We start from the raw sequence: 16,664 nt of genomic DNA, 5'->3' as shown, positions 1-16,664 counted from the left end.
CCTGCATTCACTCTATCTGATCTCCCACAGTAAACAGAAAAATGGAAGTGCAATTATTATAGTAAATATAAACTGCTAAATACCTTTTCTCATCAGCAGTTACAGCAGTCTTGTGACTTCAGCTGAGCAGTGGTTAAAGCTTGTAGGAGGAGTTTTCTTTCTGCGCTAGGAGGATGCAGAACCTCTGACCTCTGCCTGGACAGTGCTGATTGGCCCTGTGCTAATCACATGCATTTCCCCAAGAAAACAAAAATCTCTCTAGCAATACACACCAAACTAAGCATGTGCAGAGTGTCTCCACACTGTCTTATCAGGAGATGAGAAGGGGATACTAGAAGAAGGAAAGGATCAGAGAAGATAGGATCAAGCAGCCTTTTTACACAATGATTAACCCCTTAGGTTCCACAATGAATAGAACAAGCATGCTTTAATGCATATACAGACTGATTTTGCTGTTGTGGGTTTATTAACACTTTAACACAAAGTATAAAAGAAGATTTAAACAATTAGAAAAAAATATTATATACATTGTTTTAAGCATGTAAAGATGTAATTTGTTTATGTAGATAATGCAGCCAGCTATGTGTAGTATTATGTCAGTTATATTTAACCTTAGGCAAGTAGAACAAGGAATGACGGCTTCCCACAGAATACTGGTCCTTCATAGCTCACTTTTGTTCCTATTTGTGTTGATCGGTACTCTGTACAGCCTTACAGCCTGTTCTCTCACCCTACTATCAGCTCTTTTGGAATCCAGTGACTGACCTCCTAATACAGTTTTGTCTTTCACTGCGACCACTATTGGGGATGATAAAATGTGCCATGGTTCACTTGGGTAGAGCCAATTTTTTTTTTATTTTTAACAGAGTGGGGATTAGCATGTCTGCCAGGTTTTTTATTGATGTCTGTGTCCCATTTGGGAGATATACCTTTCTATTTATCATGTTTTCTGTTATCAAAGGTAAACATAAGAGGAAATCAGAAATTGCATATTCCCCTGAATAGTTATAGCGGAAAAATCTTCTAATAAAGACTCTAGTTCTGGTGACAACCTGGGATTCTCTTACTTTGGTGGAATTTCCCTCTCTCCCTGTTTTGGCTATGGGAATGGAAGTGAAGAGAAATCTCCCCCAACTGACAGGAGTTATAACCCTCCAAAATGAAAGAAAAAACGTTTTTCTTTTAGTTTTACTTTAATCTCTTCATGAAACTTTTCTGGTATTCTTGGATTACTACCACCTTTTTAAATATTACGGTAATGCATTTATTTGTTTAACTGTTAAGCTACTGTTTGCAATAAGGAAAGAGTCCATTTCCTGTTCTAGTATCTGATAGATCATTTCTGTAACACTGGAATAACTAGAGTATATTGGTTTATATAGGCTGTTCCTTAAAAGGCTTTTAAGGAATAATTATAATGGATTTTTGTCAAATGTATTTATTTTTCAAATTTGTACATTTTTAAACGACTTTTATTTTTGTTTTTCTGTTTGTATAAAATCTTCAATTTACAAATAAACATTTTAAACAGAGTGCATTCATGACCCTGCAATCAAAAAACATAAATAAGTTTCCTAAAGAGAGAGGGCATTGGAAACTGCTTGAGGATAGTCCACTTCTCTGACTCATTCAGTTGTGTATTTGAGCTATTATACTACATGAGCTATATAAATGACATTATTATTATTATTATACAGGATTTATATAGCGACAACAGTTTGCTCAGCGCTTTACAATATAACGGGAGACAATACAGCAACAATACAGTTCAATACAAGAGGGATAGGAGAGCCCTGCTCCTTGGAGCTTACAATCTAAGAGATGCTCTTTAACAGAGCAGTTAAGAATAGACAAGTAAACATGAGCAAAGAAGCCTAAAGTTCTAGCTGCTTGCTGGTGAGGTCCTTATGAATAATATGTAATATTTCAAATCTGAGTGACTAAATAAATTCTTTAAATTGTGACTGAAAATATAGGTTGACTTTAGCCTGCCTGATTACTAGTGATCAAAGATCATTTCTAATTTAATAACTACACTTGATGCAGACCTTAATCCTGGCTGAAATTAAAAAGAATATTCAAAGGCCATGCAGGGGAATTTGTAAATGTGGTACAATGCAGACAATAGGGTGCAGTTGTGATGAAATTCAAAAACCAGACTATCACTAATAACCAGATATGTGAACAATATAGCAGGCAAATCGAGGTGCATGTGGGTCTGTTCAGGTAAAGTGTATCCTAACCCTAGAACAAAAATGTAATGTTGCATGTTACCAATCATCAAATGTGTGGGCTGCCTTACTTTTTTTTTTACCAGACATTTGTCTATCACTCCTCTATTCTCCATAACATAAGGGACAGGTTTTCTGTTCACAGAGAGAGCTGGGAACAATGGTAACTGACAACAGTAAGCAGATGCAGAGAGCACAGAAAGTTATCAGCTTACAAGATTTTTGATAGGATCAAAAGTGATTCTGCGAAAAACAGATCCCATTCACACTAGTTGTACTAGAAATGCATGTTCCTGCCTGTTTTGTTTTGTTTTTTTTTCCCTGACGCACATAGGGCAGCCCAGTCACTTGAATGGATGAAATGCATCAAAGAAGCTCCCGCACCTTTTTGGGCGGTGAGTTTCATGTATTTTTTTTAACTGCGTATTTTGGCAAGTTTTCCCTGTAACCAAACACGTCTGCTAGCCAAGTATGGGATGCTATTAAGAAATAATGGCACTGCAAGCACAGTGTGCATTTGTAGCACATTCCAGGAACGTTTCTGTGTGCATTCCTGGAATGCTCAGGAGTGAATTGGGCACAAAATGCAATTACTAATGTGGTCAGTTCGAGGGCCCTGCATTGCCCCTTTAGTGCTTTTCTAAGGACCTCAGAGTATCATGTATGGATTTATTGGTTAGCGCTGAGAAGGGTTAGGCACCTTAAGAACCCATTCACACCATTTATGTTGTCTGTTAAACACACTTGAGTCTATGTGCATTGACATGCATTTTATTAAAAACACGTTTAATGTTAACCAATAGCAAACTTCTTATACTGTCAGGTGGCATATTTGTACAATCCACAAGGAGTCAGTTATGTGTGTGAGCATATATAAATTCTATATTAGTAATTTCATCTAACTTGCTGCCATTTGCTGTGATCATCAGTTACAAGTAGACATTAGCTGTCCTCACATAATACAAAATAACACATCCTGAATGCTGCATATAAAACAAGGTATGAGTAACTTGTATTTGTTATGACATTGGATGTATTAATGCAAACCAGATAAAATAACCTATTGAAGTATAAAGCAACGTTCAGGTGCAATACAATGAAACAATGTAAAACACTTTTTTTTTTGTACAGCTGCCTGCAACACTTGAATTACATATCCATACACTGTATGGGAAGTATGTTGTGTTATTCGCCTTTTCTGTACAGAAAAAGTTGCCTCCTTCTTTAAATGTATTTGGTGCCATGACTAAGCGGTACATTGTAAGATGACTTGATCCTATCAGCTTGTTTGCTTTCACCATGGACAGTCATAGGTGTAGTGGGGAAAAAGCTGCTAATTATTGTTGGCTTATTTCTGTTCCAAGTAGTGTGAGGGGGTCTTTGGGCAAATGTACCACAGCAGATCGCCAGATAGATACAGATTGACTTTATACTATTTAAAGCTACATGGTGGGAAAAAATATTATGAAAAAAATGGAAACTAATGAAAACACCAAGTGATTAAAACTGTAAAAGAAAATATTACTAGTTGTATTTTTTTTTCCTTTATATACAGGACAACACTGGTGCACCCTCCATTGGTGTCTTGGATAAATAGTGAATCACCTACATTATCAAGTGAACCTACCTCACCAGTTGCAACAGAACCATCACCTTCTATAGACACTGAAACATCACCTGTACACCTCACATCTCTGCCATCTGACAGGTACCAGCTGTGTTTTCTTCAAACCTGACATGTTTGATTTATTTATTTACCATTGCTGACCTGTTTCTGAAAATGTTGGTTGCCTAGCTGCCATGCTAATACACTAGATTCAGCAGTACTTTCTAAGTTACTGACCAACCAAAAAAGTATGTGGATAAGGATTTCTCTCTTCACTGCCTGCATTCATGTTGCAGGGTAGTGATTTAGATCAGCCTTTCTCAACCAGGGTGCCTTCAGGCTTCTTCAGGGGTACCTTGGTAAAATGTCCAAAAAATTGTATACAAACCAACAGGTGGATCAATCCTGCCTTTTAGTACACAAAGCCACAGGTTTTCATTGTGCACTTTTGTGACCTAGCTGCCAGCATCCCAACAACCAATGACCTCATCAGTTGAGAAGGAGGATGTTGGATACATGTACATCATCCTTGTTTACTCCTCCCCTTCCCCTCTCTGTCAGCACTGAGGTCACATTAGCAGAGTGAGGGAGAGAAACTGAGAGAGACACACTGGAATGCTAGTAAGTACCAGTATGCAAAGGTCTATTTGCTTAGGAAGAATAAATCAACTCTAACGTTGGGTGTACTGCATGTGTGTAGAATAGTTTTTTACATTTTAGAATGGGGTGCTTTGAGATTGTGCACAATTTTAAAGGGTGCTTTGACTGGAAAAAGCTTGAGAAACACTGATTTAGAAAGTGCTGAAGCTAGAACCAGCCAGGCAATATTTTTAGAAGGAGAGGTAAATAATACCAACCTCCATTTTAATTTCAGTTTCCCTTTTTTTTTGTGAAGCAATGTTGAACGTTTGAGAAAGTTGGCATGGTGGCCCACTATGTTAGTGTAGTAACTGTTTAAAGTACTACAGAACTATAGGCAAAACTTTTTTCATTTTGGATACAGTAAGGGGAGTTTTTTTGCCATCTGTGTCCCATTGGGACTTACCTTCACTGCCTGTTCCAATACCAAAGCAGGAAGTGAGGGCAAAACCCCCTGCAGATTAAAAGAATTCCTTGGGGACTCCCAGGTCACCAGAAATCGAGTCCTTAGAAATTTTCCCCTCTATTACATTTCTGGGGACAACCCAAAGTTTGGGGTTTTCTTCTATTTTCACTTTTAATGATAATGGCAAACAGGACAAATAGAGAGGGTGAATCTCCCTAACAGGGGCACAGACTGCAAAAAAACCTAGTAGAATCTACTCTGTCCACAAAATGGTTTTTCCTTTAATTATACTGTAAGCAGCTCTTCCCTTTGTGTCAAGATTTTCGTCCGTAGCTGAAATATTGCTACCCAAGGAGATGTAGGTGCTTGGAGGCTTTAGTGTAAGAAGTAACTCCATATTTCATACATTATACAGGGTATTCAAAACCGAGATTAGTATTCTGTAGTCATTTGTAATCTACAAGGAACAGTAGTAGTCATTCCATGTCTTGCCTGTTACATCAATTAAACTTTATGAAGTTGTGACCGTAGGAAATACTGTGTTGTTCCCATATCTAAGACTGACCATAGAAAGATCGAAATTCGGCCAGTTCAGCAGGACCCGGATGAATTTTGATCTATGTATGTTCAGACTAGTTTTACTAAAGTCAATCACTCAATCAACTTCAGTACAACAAGCCTGTTTTTTTGTTTTTTTTTTCCCTGATCAGCTATAGCCACCAGCAGTGATCATTGTCTTTTGCTGGCTGTGCCCTGTACACCCATGGATTAAACTGTGCTTTCATGATTTCCATGATTTCTTTACAGCATGCTGATATATGAGCTTTTTATTTGTTAAGTATTTTGTTGGATAATTAAAGTGTTTTCAGTTGTGGTAACAGTATTTGTTTTTGCAGTATACCTGGAAGGAAGGCAATAGCCGTCTATCCTTGTGAGGCAGAGCACAGCTCAGAGTTATCATTTCAAGTAGGCGAAGTGTTTGAAGATGGTAAGTTCATGTTTTTAAACACACAGGCACTTGGTCATGTTGAATTTTGTACCCCATTTAATTGGTCACTTTAATTAGTAAATGAAACTAATTTTTTTTTTGTATCCATTAAATATGTATTTCCATTTTGTATAGAATATTAGGACAGACTTTTAAAGAGTACTAGCACATAAGGCAATAAAACATCTTAATCGCAAATATATGTAAAAAATAACAGAGCATAGTAAATACCTATATAATAGTTTCAAAGACACGTCTATATATTTGGCTGGGGGTACAAGTAGAGTGCTTCTTAAAAATGGATTGGGTACATATATATGTGTAGTTTTATGAAATGTATTCTGTGCTGTGTCAGCTGTTCATCTACTCTAGCAAGCTAATAGCAGTTTTGGCCCCTCAGCACTGCATCTATGAATGCCACAGACCAGAGACCCACAATGAGATGGGATTGGTCTTTATAAAAGTACTGCTAGCTAAGTCTAAACTTCAATTTATTTACACCTTGACAGCCAAATTGGGTTCTAACCTGCTTTTAGATTTGTTACATGTCCCCATTCACATAGCCTAACTTTAAAAAAAAAAAAAAAAGTAGCTTATTTTATTATTTTTTTTTTAGATGCTCTTCTCCGGGCATCTAAACAGGAAAACTCGATGGACCACTCAGTCTTTTTTATTTAGTTCTCTTTGTTACAACAGGGCTGTGAAGCTGTGTTTGCCATAAGTAACACTGTCTGTACTGGACACCTTGTGTGTATCCAGCAGCAAACACCGCAGGTAATTGCTGACTGCGAGAACAGCTGCAAATAGCTGCGATTGGCAGCGACCTGTCATTATAGTGAACGGGCCAGTGGCCACAACTTACAGTTCCAATTTGCAAATTTGCACCAGATTAAATCATCAGTGTGAATGTAGCCAGTCTCCAGCCTTTCTATTGGGAACAAATCATGCTGAGCTAGCTTAGAGGGTTTTGCAGTCAGCCTTGACACCTTTTTCCCAGAAACCTCTGTTTTTGTTTACTTTTTTTTTTTCTTTTTTCAGGACTTGTGTGTAAATAGGAACACATAAAAATATGAGGGGCGTTCAAGTCAAACCGGGACTTTTGAGTTTATATAATAAAAGAACAAATTTCAAGGATTGGAAACTGCATTTATTTTTCAACATACTCCCCTGCTACATTTGTACACTTATCCCAGCGTTTAATGCCTGGAAAGCTTCGCCATAGATATTTGTCAGTACGTCTGAACCAGCCTGCTTCACTTTGTCATCATTGTGTTCACCGTTCCCACAGAAAGATTTATCTCTTGTGGAAGTTCACGACAGGTTATGCATCGATTATCCAGGATCAGGTGTTCCATATGCTGAATGTTGAAAGGAATGACTGCTGTGGGCCTGGGAACCACCACCGCCAGGATCATCAGAGTCAGACGTACAGCCATCTTTGAAATGTTTACACCATTCAGATGTCTTACCATGGCTGAGCGTCTCCTCACCATACTGTGCTTGGCGTCTTCTGTAGATATCTGTGGATTTAACGCCTTCGTTCACAAGAAATTTCATGACTACATGCTGTTCCGTACATGCACTAACACTTCTGTCTGCGATCTTGATTAACAGTCTCTGGACGGGCCCGCAACATGTGCGCAACCGATCAGTAATAGGACACACTTGCCACTTACTACTGTGTGTAGTACTGCCAATCTAGCATCCCTTTTTACACCTATAAAATTAAAAGTCCTGGTTTGACTTGATTGCCCCTCGTACATATAGTGTGGTTTTCTCAAATTTGAGTGCAGAAGTGGAATACACTTTTTTTTGCTGAACTCAAAGCAAGCATCTAAGACACATTTATGTAGTTGAAATCCAAATAAGGGAGCTGTTTTACCTGTGTAAAGATTTGTATTGCTGCCCATTTTGCTTGATTGCAATGGCTAGCCATTCACATTGTTGCATGCTCTCCACCTCATCCATTCAAAGAACACTTCACTGTAGTCAATAATTACACTATGCCATTTACCAGATACATAATATTTGTGTGATGAATAGGACAAATGACAGAGTAGAATGTGTGTTTTTAGAGTAACAATAGATTTAAAGCTATTGCTGGTTACAATAAATAAAATGTGTTTTAACTCCATTATGCCATTACGATATAAAGAAAAATATATAATTCTTGATGACAGCAGCATCAAGAGGAAACATTGTTTGTTCTCCAAAAATACAACATGAATATCTCTTGTAATGACAAAATTGTTATAGAATCAGTAGGCCTGTAGCTGAAATGGGAATATTATCCTAGTCCAGAAGGAGTAAACAGCTATGGCAGCTGAAGTGGTAAATAGAACATCTAAGTGTTGGGAAGGAACCCAAGATTGTTTTATTTTCTTGTGTGCCAGAAGTTGGATTACACTTTAAAGGAATTGGCAACTATCCGCAGACATACTTTTTGGGTGCAACATATTCATGAAAACAATGTGCTGGCCACATCTGCAACATATATTACTTGTATCTGACCACCACATAAAATAGATCATTTTTGTATTAAACTGTGTCTATTTTTCCACTGAAGAGATTCATCCTCTATTTTTTTTTATTGTCAGATAAAAAGTGATGAGCAATACCAAATTTTACAGTTGCCATCAACAGGGATAGATGGGAAATCTTCCAATGGTGACACCTGTTCTGCTGGTAACTGTCCAAGAAGAGATCTCCTTCACTTTGGAGGGATTTCTGTTGCAGCTCTGGGACAGGAAGTGAAGGGAAATCTTCCCTATGAGACACATGCAGAAGTTAAAAAAAAAAAAACAAAAAAACCTGACAGTCATAATGCTAATTCTACACCATTCAACACACAAAAAAGGTTTCTTCTAGATATATACTATCATTTGTATTTCTCTAAAACACAATTTTGTGATTATGAAATTGTATATGTTTTCCCTCCATTTACATAAGTTTCTTCCCTCCCACAATGTGAAATAGATTTCTAGGTTAATTGGCAACCACCTAAACTGGCTCTACAGTGTGTGTACATGCACATGACTGTGGTAAGATCAACCTTACAATGACTTTAAAATGTTCCCCATAAAAATATAATTTACAGTGTCAGCACTATGTAAGTAAATGCAATTTAATTTGATTACCTGCCCCTGTTTCAGTCTAGTGAATGCCATATGCATACCACTGATAGGTTTGTGTTCCCCTTACAGCAGGAAGCTCAGGATTTACCATTATAATATAGTGCATGTATAGTGCAACTAGACAGCTAACCATGTTTCAAGTTATACATTCTCCTTAAAGGTATTTCACAAAGCAGTTCTAAATAATTTTCTGTGATATTTGCTACCTTTAGATTCCTTTACTGTTTTAATTTCATATCCATTTTTTAAATGCAGTACATAACTCAAGGGAACCGGGTTGGCTGGAGGGAACCCTGAAGGGCAGGCGAGGACTTATTCCACAGAACTACGTTCAGTTCCTCTAGCAGTATGGACTTGAAGCTCAGAAGCTGTACATGGTATCCATGGATTTTTGTTCCAGTTTACTTTTTTCTTGTTATCGTGACTGCGCAGACCACTTGACCAGATGGAGAAGGTCCCCTCTATGTGCTGAGTATTACAATTAACATAGGACATACTGATCTATGACACTCCTCACTGGTGTTCTTTGCTGAGTGACCTTCAAGGTATAGGTAAAAAATACCCTTTTTTATTAAAAAAAAAAAAAAATTCTCAGCACACGGAGGGGGGGGGGGGGCACTAAGGATAGGTGCACTATAAGTGCATTTATCATTTAAATGAAAGGACAAGCAATACTGCCAAACTTAAAACATGTTGTATTTAATGTTTGCATTTGTTACTGTTTATTTTTATTTGTTTTTATCAATTACTACCCCAGGCAACTAGTATACTTTGATTATTATGTCACTCATTTCACAGTTTCATTCCTGAGAGTATTTTGTGTAATTATATTTAAATAATAGTGTGATGTAATGCCTTCCTGGCTACAAATTAATTCACAAGTATGAATTGACAGACACAGGACACATTTGATATGACTCTGTGAGGGTCTTTTCTTAAAATGTAGCCATACTTTTTGCACTGTCTATAACAGCTGTTGCCAACCTGTAACACTGGTAAAAGGACTAGAAGTCCCAGCATTCCCTGTCTGCGTGAGACTAGCAGGATATGCTTGAACTTTCAATTCATCCTCAGCTGAGGCAGATAAGTTGCTATACACCATTCAGCATGTTTGATGTGCAATCTTCTACATACTATGACAATTCATTGGAGAGCAATGGGGTAAAAAGACAATGTTGCATTTTATACTACTTTTTACATTTACTCTTTTGTAGCAGTCACTTTTATAAGCTTACACTTGTTCAGTTTTATTGTTTTTAAAGTATAGTTAATGCCAAAATAAACTATAAATGTATCCAAAATAAAAACTGATTAGTACTGTAATTGTTTGCGTTGTTTATTTTGTTGGAAAGATACATCTGCCATACCTCTTTGTGCTTATTTTCACCTGTTAATCTGCGTTAAATCATATATGAAGAAATATTACATATATACGGTGTGTTGGTAGAATATTCCTATCTTTTAGTGGTGATAAGATTGCTTACACAGCAAGACTGGAGCAGCATTAGGGCTCATGTACATGGGGCATTTGGCAAAACTCTTCTGAACGATGGAAACTGACTGCAGGTTAAAAAACATCAGTTTAACTGCGTTTACATAACACGTTTAGCCACGTTTATGCACGTTTGCGTTTTTAGAAGCATTTTTAAAAGATAACCTTAGGAGACCTTCCCAAATGCCCACAAGCACTGAGAAATAAATTCACTAAAAAAGGCTGCTAAAATATCGCATGAGTTATTTTATCAAGTTATGCAGTATTTTAGTAGTGAATAGCATTCATTAATGTTTCAGCTGTCAGCGGGGTTCCCACTGACAGCTGAATGTAAAATAAAAGAATGTAAAAGAACATAAGAATTTAGCATAAGAAGTTATCCAGTAGAGACTTTTCTGTCAGGATCAACAGCTGTTTTTACTGCCCAGATATAACAGTTTCACTAGTATATTTAACAGAATAAAAGGGAGCAAAGAAGATAAATTTCCTGTTAGGGTTCACATACCCTTTGAACTTCATTTCTTAACCTCCCTAGCGGTCTGATTATGTCGGAATGTCTGTGCTCAAAGTGGTACATTTTTTTGCATGGAAATATGTAGTTTTTTTATTGTCGGCCTGTAATTCTTAGGAATAACTCACTGAAATCTGTCCGAACAAGAGTCTAGTAAACATCCCGGGTATGATAAAATTTGAAACCCGAAATCATAAATTATAATAATCATAAAAAACAATACCATAATACATTTAATTCAATAATGTAATCAAACCAAACACTCTGAAATATAGCGCCAAGTTCGCACATCACTGACCTTAGTCACAAAATCGTTTTCCGTGTCTGATGAATTTCCCCACAAATCATCACTCAATTCTGCAAGTGGTTCTAATTTACTATCGCTGTTCTCTAGCTGGTCTAAAACTGCTTTTGACCTAAAAGGACGATTTTTGAACTTTTCTCAGTTTCCAGGCAGAAAGGACAGTAATAATGCAGGCAGGGCACAGGACAAAGCACTAGGGACAAAATGCATGTGAAATGGTTTGACACAATAATGTAATATCAGATTTTAGTGTGTTGAGTGAATGTCACTTTTTAAAATTTTTGAATTTCCTGCGTGTTGCAGACGCCATTTTTTTGTTTTCTGTTATTTTGAAAGTGTAAATGATGGAAATAAAATCTAACTTTTGTTGACATATAAGAATGTCTAATCTGTAATTTGATGCCTTTTGGAGATTTTTCCATCTTTCCTTGGCTTCTTTATGCACATTAATACAACTTTTTAGCTGGGGTGCCCAAACTTTCGATCCCCACTGTAAGTGCTCGTTGATCACTGGAGAAGCGCTGCAGTGTAATCCCGAGTGTAGCTCAGGGTTACCGCTTCTGGTACTGAAAGTTAACCCCGAGCTACACTCGGCAATACCGCCATGGGGGTTAATCACAACGTTATGACAATGGTGCATCTAACATATTTGACAGCTGGGACAGATCATTGTTCAACACCCCCCTGACACAGACAAGAAAAAAATTGAATAAAGCAAAGTGGTGCGCTGCATGTGCTCAATTGTGGGTGTTGCCAGATTGCCATGGGAGGAGCTTAAATAAAACCTGACCCTACTCACTGTATACACAGCAAACATACAGTATACCACCATACTTGTAACTACATTCTTAGGAAAACATAGTGCACACAGGGCAGGGCTCAGGAGTGCATAATGCTTAGGCCCCTGGACAGAATACATCCAAAAAGCACCTCCTTCTGCCAGTGCAGGCAGTGTCCTAGCAGAATGGTCGTTCTCTCTGTTCTGAGAGAAGCATCTTACTTTCTATTCCCTTCATTGAAGGGTACAGCCCTCTACTTTAATCTTGATTGTAGAGTTATAGCAGCACCTCTAGGACGAAAACACTAGGCACAAAAAAACTAAATCGTGGCCTAGGGATGGCCCCTGCTGGTGACCAAACCCTCCAACTGCTGTAGGCAGCCACGTTTTTGCCTGTCTAGGAGTAAAGACCAAAGATCCCTGCTTGGACGCATTATTCCCCTTCCTTAGTAGGGTTACACGGTTTTGTTTTTAATCATGAACATCTGGGCTGGGCGATATGCTAGATAGTATACTGTAGAGCCAGTAGTCTCCGCAGTTCAAGCACATGGGAGATCCCTGGCTACGTTTGGGTTCAGCTGCGACAGCCCTGGCCAGCATTTCGGGATGTTTATTTGATATCGAGGGAGTCACAATTAGACCCATGAATATGATGCAAAAAAATTTGAGGGCCATCCGCTAAGTGTGGGTTATCCCTGTTGTAATCAGGGTCCCCTTATTCTCATTATCAGAGTGGTCACATGATTACATTGCTGCTGCCGACCGTCTTACCACAATATGCTTTGCTGTTCTATCTATCATACTTTTCTGCTTGCGTTTGAGTGTGGTGTATGCCTGTGAGCCCAGGCTATGATCGTATTGCTCTTTGACAATGTTGTCAAATATTTTAACATGTAGGGTAAAGGTGGTTCTTTTGTTGGTGATCCATTTTTGTATTTTTTTTTTTTAATTTAAATATTTATTAGTTTTTCATGTTATTACAAAAATTCCATAAGAAGAGACACAATACATATAAATAATCAATACATTTCTACTTTGCCCCTTCTATTTACCTCTTTTCTTTCCCTTCCCTCCCAACCCACCTTTACCCCCCTTCCCCCCCTCCCTCCCCTCTGCAAGATCTCCAATCTCTCAAGGCCCAATAACTTTACATAACTTCCTAGTTTAAAATTTTCTATGTTTCTCTTTCAATCCTGATTTTTCCCATTTTTCCCATCGCGAATAGTATAATTCCAACCTGTCTTCCTGAATATAGTAAGATTTTTCCATTCTACTAATCTGGTTTACCCTATTGATCCAATCCTCCTCCGTCGGCACCTCTGTCTTACACCAAAACTTGGGAATCAACCCTTTTGCAGCACTTAAGTAGTACCATACGCCTGATTCTTTATATTTATTTATTGTTGTCTCAACATTATGTAGGAGACACATGGTTGGGTCTAACCCTATGTCATTTCCAGTTATTATTTCTATTAATTTAACTATTGTCTTCCAGAAAACCTGAATTTTTGGACATTGCCACCATATGTGGAACACCGTGCCCTCTTCCCCACATCCTCTCCAACACATTTTTGAATTCTCCCCCCTCATCCTGTGCTCAGTGCTCGGTGTAATATGCCATCGTGTCAGACATTTATAACTAATCTCAACGTCTCTCATACTAACACTCTCGTGAACCAATCTAAATATCTTATTCTGTTGATCTTCATCTATCACCACCTCCATATCTCTTTTCCAATTTGTTATAAAAATTAACTTTGTGTCTGTGTCTAATTCTGTGAGTATTCTATAAATTTTTGTAACACCGTGTTTCCCATCTCTACGTGTTTCTAATAGCCTTTCAAACATATTCCACTCCTTTTTTAATCTCAAGGGCTTTGGGAGATTTCCAATGAAACATTTCAATTGATGATATTTCCACTCATCTATTTTAGTAAACATACAGTTGTGTCCAAAATTATTCAACCCCCACTGAAATTGAGTGTTTTGGCCAGTTTGACATTGCTTTTGATCATTCAGTCATCTTGCTTACATTTACATTAAAGAGGCACTTGTAGGTCAGACAAATATAACATAACAGTTATAATGAAATAACCACAAATGTCTTTTCTGTGCTCACAGCATTATCAGTTTTATTCAACCCCCAAGTGACATTCAATCTTAGTACTTAGTACAGCATCCTTTTACAGTTATAACAGCTTTTAAACGTGAAGCATAGCTTGACACAAGTGTCTTGCAGCGATCTACGGGTATCTTCGCCCATTCTTCATGGGCAAAGGCCTCCAGTTCAGTCACATTCTTAGGCTTGCGCACTGCAACTGCTTTCTTTAAGTCCCACCAGAGGTTCTCAATCGGATTTAAGTCTGGTGACTGCGATGGCCACTCCAAAATGTTCCAGCCTTTCCTCTGCAACCATGCTCTAGTGGACTTGGAGGTATGCTTGGGATCATTGTCCTGTTGAAAGGTCCAACGTCTCCCAAGCCTCAGGTGTGTGACGGACTGCATCACGTTTCCATCCAATATCTCCTGGTACTGAAGAGAATTCATGGTACCTTGCACACGCTGAAGCTTCCCTGTACCTGCAGAAGCAAAACAGCCCCAAAGCATGATTGACCCTCCACCATGCTTCACAGTAGGCAAGGTGTTCTTTTCATCATAGGCCTTGTTCTTCCTCCTCCAAACATAGCGTTGATCCATGGGCCCAAACAGTTCTAATTTTGTTTCATCAGTCCACAGAACACTATCCCACAACTTTTGTGGTTTGTCCACATGGCTTTTGGCATACTGCAGTCGACTCTTCTTATTCTTTGGAGACAGCAAGGGGGTACGCCTGGGAGTTCTGGCACGGAGGCCTTCATTACGCAGTGTGCGTCTTATTGTCTGGGCTGAAACTTCTGTACCCACATCTGACAAATCTTTTCTCAGTTCCTCAGCAGTCACACGGGGACTTCTCTCCACTCTACGCTTCAGGTAGCGCACAGCAGTCGAAGTCAGCATCTTCTTTCTGCCACGACCAGATAGCGTTTCAACAGTGCCCTTTGCCTTGAATTTGCGAATGATGCTTCCTAAGGTGTCTCTTGGTATGTTTAACATCTTTGCAATCTTCTTATAGCCATTGCCCTTCCTGTGAAGAGAAATCACCTCTTCTCTTGTCTTCCTGGACCATTCTCTTGCCTTCACCATGTTTGTAACCACACCAGTAAATGTCTAGAAGGAGCTGAGTATCACAGTCATTTTAAAGCTGCCTAATTGGTGCTTATTATGCTTGATTGCTGCTCGGTGACATCCACAGGTGTTTTCAATACCTGATGGAAAGCACCTGTATGAACCTCTGTTCTTCAGAGTGGTAGTCTTTAAGGGGTTGAATAATTGTGGCAATGAAGAAACCACATAAGAACCATTTACTACTGTATTACATAAACAATTGATGTCATTTTAGTTGCATTTGGGTAGTTACAACGTCCTTGTAGGATTTGATTCTGAATACAATTCCAAATGTACACTATAGTCCCTAAACCCCTTTACAGCATTGGGGGTTGAATAATTTTGGACACAACTGTATCTCCTCCCCTCTCTTTTAATTCTTTAAATGTTCTCAATTCCCCCTCTACCAATACGTCTCTCAATTGGATATCTTCCTTTTTAAACCATCTCCCTGATATCTCATCTTTTCCTGGAGGGAAGAACTCCGTGTTTGCAAGAGGCATTAATATAGAGTTGAATTCCCATTTCATGTGTTTATGTAAATTATCCCATGTCCTTAAAACATTTAAAGTGAACGTGCTTGTGCTTTCTTTAATTCTTCTATAATGTGCTGGAACCCATATCATCTTACTCAAACTAATTCCACTCAGTTCATTTTCTATTTTTACCCAACTTTTCCCCTTATGGTTAAAAGTCCAATCATAAATTCTTGCTAAAATTACTGCTTTGTAATATCTCTTGACATCAGGTAGTCCCATCCCCCCTTTCTCTTTAGTCCTACTTAGTGTTTCATATGATATTCTTGGTTTTTTATTCCTCCATATATATCTTAACATTCTTCTCATTATCTTAAAAAACGCCTCTGGGAGTTTGATTGGGATCATTTGAAATATATAGAGTATTTTAGGTATAATTACCATTTTAACTAAGTTTATACATCCTAACCATGATGGATTTCCTCCTTCTAGTCTTTTTAATTCGTCCTTAGTCTTATTTATCAGGGAAATATAGTTTAATCTATACAGTTGTTTATATGAGGTAGCAAGTTTTATTCCTAGGTATTTTATATCTTTTTCTCTCCATATAAAGGGGAATTCTTTTTGTAGCTTTTCTTTTTCGCTCTTTGGTATATTGATGTTCAGAATCTCTGTTTTTGTTGGATTCATTTTTAAATTTGATAGTTCACCATATTCCTTCAGGGTCTTCATTATACTTGGTAGTGTTATTCGGGGGTTGCCTACATAAAACAGTAGATCGTCCGCAAAGGCCGCTACTTTATGTTCTATATTTTCTATCTGGATTCCCTTTACCGCTCCACTATTCCTTATTATTGATAGCAGGGGTTCTAATGTCAAAACGTACAGCAAGGGG

The 16,664-nt window shown here is 38.1% G+C and overlaps 1 protein-coding gene across 2 annotated transcripts in view; it reads left to right on the top strand.

Moving 5' to 3' along the window:
- Positions 1 to 10,327, top strand: part of ARHGAP10 (Rho GTPase activating protein 10) — a 374,825-nt gene extending 364,498 nt beyond the window's left edge. The window contains exons 21-23 of one of the 2 annotated variants that reach the window (XM_089670475.1): positions 3,787 to 3,939; positions 5,779 to 5,870; positions 6,909 to 10,327. In XM_089670475.1, the coding sequence (XP_089526601.1) occupies positions 3,787 to 3,939; positions 5,779 to 5,870; positions 6,909 to 6,925 (262 nt within the window). In that variant the 3' untranslated portion in view covers positions 6,926 to 10,327. The remainder of the gene's footprint in view (positions 1 to 3,786; positions 3,940 to 5,778; positions 5,871 to 6,908) is intronic. The other variant, XM_089670474.1, reaches the window with a different exon arrangement.
- The last annotated feature ends 6,337 nt before the right edge of the window (positions 10,328 to 16,664 follow it).

This window comes from Staurois parvus, unplaced genomic scaffold (assembly GCF_062004578.1).
Source record: "Staurois parvus isolate SC_StPar_1 unplaced genomic scaffold, SC_StPar_1.0 ptg000090l, whole genome shotgun sequence".
NCBI lineage: Eukaryota > Metazoa > Chordata > Amphibia > Anura > Ranidae > Staurois > Staurois parvus.
The sequence above is the reverse complement of the archived record's forward strand: the minus strand, read 5'-3'. Positions and strand labels throughout refer to the sequence as shown.